The sequence below is a fragment of the Salmo salar genome, chromosome ssa22 (genome assembly GCF_905237065.1).
Source record: "Salmo salar chromosome ssa22, Ssal_v3.1, whole genome shotgun sequence".
Lineage (NCBI taxonomy): Eukaryota > Metazoa > Chordata > Actinopteri > Salmoniformes > Salmonidae > Salmo > Salmo salar.
In genome coordinates this window covers 12,297,818-12,306,902 of record NC_059463.1, presented here as the reverse complement: position 1 = coordinate 12,306,902, position 9,085 = coordinate 12,297,818, and the positions used below count along the sequence as shown (strand labels likewise).

Genomic DNA, 9,085 nt, shown 5'->3' with positions numbered 1-9,085 from the left:
TTTACATTGACCCCCCCAAATGACCTTGACTAACCTGTACCCCTGCACATTGACTCGGTACCGGTACCCCCTATATTTTCAAATGACCGCCTATATAGGGGGTACCGGTACCGAGTCAATGTGCGGGGGTACAGCTTAGTCGAGGTCATTTGTACATGTAGGTAGGGGTAAAGTGACTATACATAGATAATAAACAGCGAGTAGCAGTGGTGTAAAAACAAAGGGGGGGGGGGTGTCAATGTAAATAGTACGGGTGGCCATTGGATTAATTGATCAGCAGTCGTCTTACGGCTTGGGGGTAGAAGCTGTTAAGGAGCCTTTTAGACCTAGACTTGGCGCTCCGGTACCGCTTGACATGCGGTAGCAGAGAGAACAGTCTATGACTTGGGTGACTGGAGTGTTTGACAATTTTTTGGGGCCTTCCGCTGACACCGCCTAGTATATAGGTCCTGGATGGCAGGAAGCTTAGCCCCATTGATGTACTGGACCGTACGCACTACCCTCTGTAGTGCCTTACGGTCGAATGCAGAGCAGTTGCCATACCAGGCGATGATGCAACCGGTCAGGATGCTCTCGATGTTGCAGCTGTACAACTTTTTGAGGATCTGGGGACCCATGCCAAATCTTTTCAGTCTCCTGAGGGGGAAAAGGTGTTTTCGGAAAAGGTGTTGTCGTGCCCTCTTCAACTGTCTTGGTGTGTTTGGACTATGATAGTTTGTTGGTGATGTGGACACCAAGGAACTTTGAGACTCTCAACCCGCTCCACTACAGCCCCATTAATGTTTCTTGACACTCTCATTTGGAATGTTGTGGCCGTGGTCTATAGAGTACTCGCAGTACCATATATAAATGTTACCCGTAACCATTTCCATGGCATGGTCCGACGAGTAGAAATTCCCGGGTGTTGTTCATTGTTAGCTGCATGAATATATTTTTTCAAATGACCGCCAGTAGAAAAACACCCCCCAATGAATTGTTGTGCCTTTAGGTGGTATGGCTGAGTTTTCAAATCACATTCATTTGATTGGTCATTTTCAACCGTCACACCCTCACTTCTGGTTTTGTTCGTTTAATTGGAATATTTACCTTTCAATCACTATGCCCATGCATTTTATTGGTGAGTTTGAGCCAATGTTTTATGAAATTACAGTTCCGGTCCCATCAATATTGAAACTCTGATACAAGTATATGGTCGCTCCAGCAGAGACATTTTCTTCCTGGTTCATATACAAGTAGACCAGACCCAGCTGCTATCGCGTTAGTGTCTATGAGATAGCCACCCCTTAGGTAGACTTGAACTGTGGCCATTTATTCAAGTCAGTTTTAAGATTGTTTGACATTTGTATGTATATCATCCAACGAAACGCTTACTTCCAGGTTCCTTCTCGACAATGCAACAACAATAAGAAATAATAAAAGATAAGAATACGAACATAAAGTAAATGGCAGTAGAATATAATAAATATTTAGCATAAACAGGGGCGCAACTTCATTTTTTTTTTTTTTTATCCAGTCGGATAAACACTCCAAACAGTCTACCCGACCGCCCGGAGGCGTCCGCATGATCCTAAAGCACAGCATTGTCTCATTTTGTATCACATTCCAATGATAAAACTGTGGGGGACAAAAATGCAATTTCGGAATGTCCCCAGTACGCCCCTGAGCGTAAGTATAATACAGTTCAGAAACTGTCTCTGCGGCTGTTGGTATCCGACCTCATGCGCCAATACCATCTGCCGACGGTAAGGAAGATAAATGCTCATGGCTGGGGTGTGTGGGGTCCTAGATGTTGCTGCGTGCCTTCCTTAGGCACTGTTTCGAGTAGATGTCCTGTATGGGTGGGAGCACGGTCCCAGTGATGTACTGGGCCGTCTTCGCCGGCTGGAGGGCCTTGCGCTTGTGGACGGAGCAATTCCCATACCAGGCCGTGATGAAACCAGTCAGGAGGCTCTCGATGGTGCAGCGGTAGTATTTGGAAAGCAGTGAAAAACAGATTACTCCATCACACACCGGACGGACAACCATTTACTGCAACGTCAGAATGAAGTTAACAAAATGCAAGGGAGTATGTGGACACAGGCAAAGACCAAGGCAGAGAGGAAAACAATAAAGACAAACTGGGACCAGAGCTACTTAAATTGACACATTTCATGCCCAGAGACATGGCTGTAGTGGACCATATGCATAATATTTTACTGGGGACAGCAAAAACACGTTTTTACCGTCTTAAAGAATATTGTTGTGCTGAATGATGTAATACTAAGAAATATTCAGCTTAAAGTTGCTGCACCGAAAGCACCTGCAGACATGGGCCAACTACCTGCTCACATCTCAAATCTCCTCAGGGTTTTCTCATTTCAATGCACAAGAATGGAAAAATTGGACATGTGTTTACTTCTTATTCACTCTGAAGGGACTTGAAAGACAGCAGACAGCCTAGCAGTTAAGAGCGATGGGCCAGTAACGGAAAAGGTTGCTGGTTTGAATCCCCAAGCCGACAAGGTGAAAAATGCGTCTGTGCCCTTGAGCAAGGCACTTAACCCTAATTGCTCCAGGATCGCCGTCAATAATGGCTGATCCCTGCTGTTTGTCATATCAAGTGAAGACGGGAACGATCTGTATATTGTCTTCACATTAATGTATCCAAACAAGGATCTATCTCACCATTGTACAGCTTACAGAACAACATTATAAGGTAGACATGCTGGGAGAGGTTATAAGCGCTGATCAAAGTAGATGTTTTTCCGCGTGTACTTGTAAAGGGGTTCACTGCTGACAGACGGGCCTACCATGCTTTCAACCAGATGTAGAGCTAACACCAGGCATAGTAACACAGTTGTTCTCTTGTGATGTGTGCTTGTTTGTCCAACAAATGAAAACACACATTTCTCATGTCATGGCTCGTGTAAATTGGTTCCAGAAACATCTGAATCAATATAATTTCAAGTCCCATGTTGAGGTTTGGGACAAGGCATTGGAATCTGTATCAGAGGCATAGTTTATTCCAGTTCAGAGAATTATGAAGAGTTGTGCATATCGCCAGTATAAAGTGCAGTTTGCCAGGACTACAGAGACAGCAGCTGTGGTAGAACCCGTTTCAAGCAGGGCTGCTTTTGAGGCATTACATATTTTTTATTTAACCTTTAACTAGGAAAGTCAGTTAAGAACAAATTGTTATTTGGCTACATTAAGGGGCCTACCAGTGGGAATTTTGAGAGCAGAGCTACTGTTTATTTATTCATTTGTAGCGGTATTTAAAAAATAAAATAAAATATTATTCATTGTTTGTGTTTATTTTTAGAAAGTGTATCATACTTTTTATACGTTTTATATATCTGTTTTGTATATGGAACTTTGCATTGTACTGTGAAACTGATTGAGGTGTTAAAATCCCATTTGTCAACCAGCCTTTTTAGCTTGGCCTTTAATCAATTACGCTTTTGTTTTATGTTCTTTGATGACATATGATCTCTTTTATTGCCGTGCTTGTTTCTTAATTTCATTGTTTTAAGTGTGTTACTATTTGAAATGCACTTCAAATAAAGTTTGAATTGAAGTTTGATTTGATATTGGATCTTTAATTGATGATTCTATGAATATAGACTCCATTCACTTTATAGTCTCATTCTTAAGATGTTTTTAAAATGTATGAACTAGGTTATAGGCCTACTAAATAAATGTTTGGAGTAGATTGCCTGCTGAGCTGAACTGAGGTGTGATACGAGTACAATAGACAAGGTGTTAGAGGCTATTAGCATGTGTAAAGATCCATGCATGACCTTCCAGAGCCAACTAATCAATACTGGCCAAGCTCTGTCTTTATTCTGACTTCTCAGTACTGAGCTTCTATTTCTTATCATTAAAGATATTCTGACTTACACTCAGACGCAGGCCATTTTACGCAGTGCCATTCTTATCTCGTGCACAGATACCTTTGATATCCAGAAAATAGCCTTACCATTTCAGGTATTCCATATGAAAGGTTATCATAACAGTGCCTTTGTAATTGTATTGTGTCAGCAGATTAGGGAAACAATCAATGTCATCAGTATATTGTCTCACGCTGTGATTGGTCGTGAACCACTAAACACATGGCCTGTGGAAATGGTTGTTTCATGTGAGTTTTATACAAAGACATTGTTTAGAATGTGTTTTGTAGATCTACTACTGTCTGTAGAGGACATGCTGAAGCAAGGTATCACTAGAATAGCTTTATGTTGATTGACTGCTGTCTGCTGTTTCTGTGCTGATGTTGGTATTTGGAGAGTATTGAAGTGAATCATGAAAACAGCTGTAGGGTATACTAGGCTACTAGTAAGACCCAGTAACGTGGTTTCCACTGCAACTACAATAAAAGGAAAAAAGTATTGTCTCATCAGAATAGCAATTAGTATTAGAATTCACTCCAAACCAACTGTAAGATAATTTAACAAATAATTATGTATGCACATTTTTACAGTGTTATTTACAGTATGTTTTGGTAAGATTGCTTCAAGGATTTTTAATGTGGACCTTGAATGAATGTAACTTTCCAGTGCTGACCCATTTCACCTGAATACAGCTGTGTTTGGAGGATCATTGGAGAAGCATAATGTTCTTAGAATTTAACATAATTTTATTTATTGAAGATTTGTTCTTGTGATCCGACACTATGAGAAAATATGAGGGAGGCATACTGTATGTACCTAGTGTAGGGAACCAAACTAAATCAATGGCATTGTATGAATGACCTGTGGTCTGTAGAATGGTTTATGTGTTTGTTTCTGTCTTGACACTAACTGAAGATAAGTAATGAAAGGTATTGGCGTAATTGTCTATATGTCTGTAAAAACAAAGTTACATATCAATTTATTTCCTTTAAAAACATTTACAAAGCAAATAATATTTGTATTTATTAATCATTCTATTGTCACATAGTGATTATTTTGGGGTTTTATGACAAATAAAGTTGAATAACTGAATTGTTTGCTTTGTTATGTATCGATCAAAGATGGATGAACAATCTTACGCTGAACATTTACATACATCACCCGTTTTGCCAGTCACATTCTGTTAAAGGTCCCCAAAGAACACACATCCCTGGGTCGGTCCTCTTTTCAGTTCACTGCAGCTAGCAACTGGAACGAGCTGCAAAAAAACACGCAAACTGGACAGTTTTATCTCCATCTCTTCATTCAAACACTCAATCATGGATACTCTTACTGACAGTTGTGGCTGCTTTGTGTGATGTATTGTTGTCTCTACCTTATAGCCCTTTGTGCTGTTCTCTGTGCCCAATAATGTTTGTTTAGAAGAAAAAGAAACACACACCTATTAAGGCGAGGTGCTGGCTAGCGGAGTAGAAAACTTGAAAATAAGGGAGAGCCGCACACTTTAGGAGCTCAGATGCAAAACTGTAATATCCAACGTTTCGACAGCCAAGCTGTCTTCATCAGGGTATTACATCAGGGTAATGTTTGTACCATGTTTTGTTCTCCTACCATGTTGTTGTTATGTTGTACTGTGTTGTCATGTGTTGCTGCCTTGCTATGTTGTTGTCTTAGGTTTCTCTTTATGTAGTGTTGTGTTGTCTGTCTTGTTGTGATGTGTGTTTTGTCCTATATTTACATATATATATATATATATATATATATATATATATATATTTATTTATTTATTTATTTATTTTTAATTTTAATTATTATTATATATTATTTAAAGAATTATCCCAGCCCCTGTGCCTTTTAACTTTTGGTAGGCCATCATTGTAAATAAAAATTTGTTCTTAACTGACTTGCCTAGTTAAATAAAGGTTAAATTAAATTAAATAAAACATGTAATATTTGAAACTCGAACATCTCACATTAATTCATATGTTGCATGTCCAAACAAACAATATGTAATTTAGAATGTTCATTGGTCTCCTGTCATGTCATTTTTTATATTGCCATACAATTCCTTTGGTGTCCTATTTTTCCAGCTCTTATTAACTGATATTTTAGCACCCACTAGTGGTACAAAACCGCCTCAAAATGAATCAATGGAAAGGCATGGTTAATTCCTGACCATGCGACCAGACTAGGGGAAGGTTTGGGCCCTGGAAACGGCCTGTATAGAGAAGGTCACAAAGGAAAAAAAGTCCATAAATTATTGTCGTTTATAGAACGTTCAGATATAAATATGCTATGAGGAACAAACATGTCTAATAATTAACCGCTCCCGAGTGGCGCTGCGGTCCAAGGCACTGCATCTCTGTGCGAGACGCGTCACTACAGACACCCTGGTTCAAATCCAGCTGTATCGTAACCGGCCCTGATTGGGAGTCCCATAGGTCGTCCGTGTTTGGCCGTTGTAAATAATAGTTTATTCTTAACTGACTTCCCTAGTTAAATAAAATTGAACTACATCACGTCGGCTGCTGAACGTGGCCATGGTAACGCAAATCTTATCTGAACTGAGAGATATTTTCTACACCAGAGTTTAGTATATGACGCTCATCGTAGCTTCCTATTGATTGTTAGAGGTTCACATTAACCTTGTCTTCAGTAGAACATAACACTGCTATATAAGCCTATATATAGTACACACTGCCTTGATGCTCTGTCAACAATATTACATGCTTTTCCCCCCCAAACCATGACGTCCTACTTTTCGAAGGCTATAACTGCAAAGTAATAATTTAATATTCAATATATTCTGTGATGTCGTTTTTCCTATCAAATAGCAGACTATTTAAAGACTTTTCACAGCTTACCATATAATATTTGGGTAACACTTTATAATTACTTTCATGAATAAGCATTGATAAACTAGGCAATATACTATTAATACATAAGTATTTCATTATTTGTAAACATGCAGGCCTATTCACGTTTATAAGCATGTACAGGCCTAAGTATTAGCCTGTAAGAATTACAATTCATCATAAGTATTGTAACATATATAGTAATAAACAAAAACATTGATAAACATTTCTAAGCATTCATAATGGCATATTCAGGAAACTGTTTTTTAAAAGTGGTACTAGAATATGTTGTAATTGCAGGTGTCTGTAAGCGACTAAAATACCCAATTGAAATAATGTAGCCTAATGTGACTATTTACATTTGTAAAAACACTCAAATGTAGGCCTATTTGGAATTTATTTCGTGTGAAGTATTATGTTGGAATTAGGGTTTAATGACTAAATGTATCATTTGTTTAGCACTGCAGAGGAAAGGGATCCGTTTAGGCTACTCTTTGGTCTAATAAAGTTATTGTTATAGGCCTAGATTTATGAATTAATCCACTGTCGTTTGGAATCAATAAAAGTGTTACATGCATTGTTGGAGCCTGGTCTCATCACCACAGCCTTGTAAAGGCTCCGCGGACCTAGTTTTGATAGTCACAAATTAGATTCATGTATTTTTCCCATTGAGGTCAGACTCCACCCTTCCTCTCCAGTCCATTTCAGAGGCTTTCAGAGGGATCATAGATTTTCTAAACGGTCTGCTCTAGGCTACTAGGTTTTTGTGGCTGCTGCTGCAGCTGCCATGGTAGCAGGGGGAGGGACAACACTTTGAGGGAACAGCCAGCTCGGCGAGTCAGTCACATTCCTGGCCGGGATTCAATGACTGAACCAGACACAAACAAACAGAGAGAGAGAGAGAGAGAGAGGGAGAGAGATGGTACAGCTAACTCACTTCACACATTCGCTTAGAGCTAGAGAGCGAGAGCGCCAGACTGCGCAGACTGGGCATATTTGAGGATCACATCGTGCGGACTAGACTGCAGTGGAGAAGAGAAAATGTGTTTCATTTTGACGCTCTTTTTGTGAGTGGTCCGAAGGATTTCCCTTACGTATCTGTGAACTGGGAATTTTGTTTCAGGGTATTAGAACTCAATAGTGTCTTATCCTCGTTTTTAAATGGATAACGCCCCGGTGGTAACCTTCTCTAGTGACATGGAAATGCGCCGCGGTGGATTTACTGAGTCTCTTGCTGGATTTTGAAGACAACTGATTCAAATAGATCGCCTACATTTGAACTCACTTCTCTATATAGTGGTGAAAACATGGAGGCCCCGTCAAGCTTTCAGCCTCATCCCGGACTTCAGCAAACTCTGAAGCAGTTTCATTTGAGTTCCATGAGCTCTCTTGGTGGACCGGCGGCGTTCTCCGCTCGGTGGCACCAGGAAATTCTCTTCAACAAAGATGGAAAAACAGCTGAACTGATGCTGGCCATGCCTGTCCAGACACCACCGGTTATGTCGGGGCCGTTATTCATTCCATCCGACCACACCACCGAAAGGTCCGAAACTGTCCTGGAGCGTGAGCCAATTTCGTGTTTCGTGGTAGGCGGCGAAAAACGTCTGTGTCTGCCGCAGATTCTCAACAGTGTCCTGCGGGATTTCTCGCTTCAGCAGATCAACTCGGTGTGCGACGACCTGCACATCTACTGCTCCCGGTGCACCGCGGACCAGCTGGAGATCCTCAAAGTAGTGGGTATCCTACCTTTCTCTGCCCCATCATGCGGACTGATCACCCAGACGGATGCTGAGCGCCTCTGCAATGCCCTCGTTTACAGTGGTTCCTACCTTTCTCACTGCAACAAGGAGCTGTCTAGCACCATGGAGTTGGAGAGGACGGAAAAAAGTTTCAAAATATACCACGAATGTTTTGGTAGGTGTAAGGGGTTATTTGTCCCAGAACTGTATACTAGTCCCAATGCCGCCTGTATCCAATGCATGGACTGCAGGCTAATGTACCCCACTCACAAGTTTGTGGTCCATAGTCACAAAAGACTAGAGAACCGGACAGTTCACTGGGGGTTCGACTCAGCTAACTGGCGGGCCTATGTTCTCCTGGACCCGGACTATACAGGGAAAGAAGAGAAGGCTCTCCTGGAGCAGCACCTCAAAGAAATCAAAGGCAAATTTGACTTCGTAAACAAGCTCTCAAACAAATCATGCAGGGTAAGTCTGATCAAGTTTATTAAAGTGTGTGTAAAGTGCCTAAACGTCTTTGATGACAGAAATGTAATTTGATTGTAATAACTTGTTTAATTATTAATTCATTATTGGCAGTGATTCCATGATTCAAATAATGGTCCTATTCTATTGGACACCC

General features: G+C 40.6%; 1 protein-coding gene across 1 annotated transcript in view; it reads left to right on the top strand.

The window, feature by feature from the left end:
* The first annotated feature begins 7,575 nt into the window (after nucleotides 1–7,575).
* The window catches only part of skib (v-ski avian sarcoma viral oncogene homolog b), a 36,466-nt gene continuing 34,956 nt past the window's right edge, over nucleotides 7,576–9,085 (top strand). The window contains exon 1 of the mRNA XM_014166256.2: nucleotides 7,576–8,931. Within this exon, the coding sequence (XP_014021731.1) occupies nucleotides 8,032–8,931 (900 nt within the window). The 5' untranslated portion in view covers nucleotides 7,576–8,031. The remainder of the gene's footprint in view (nucleotides 8,932–9,085) is intronic.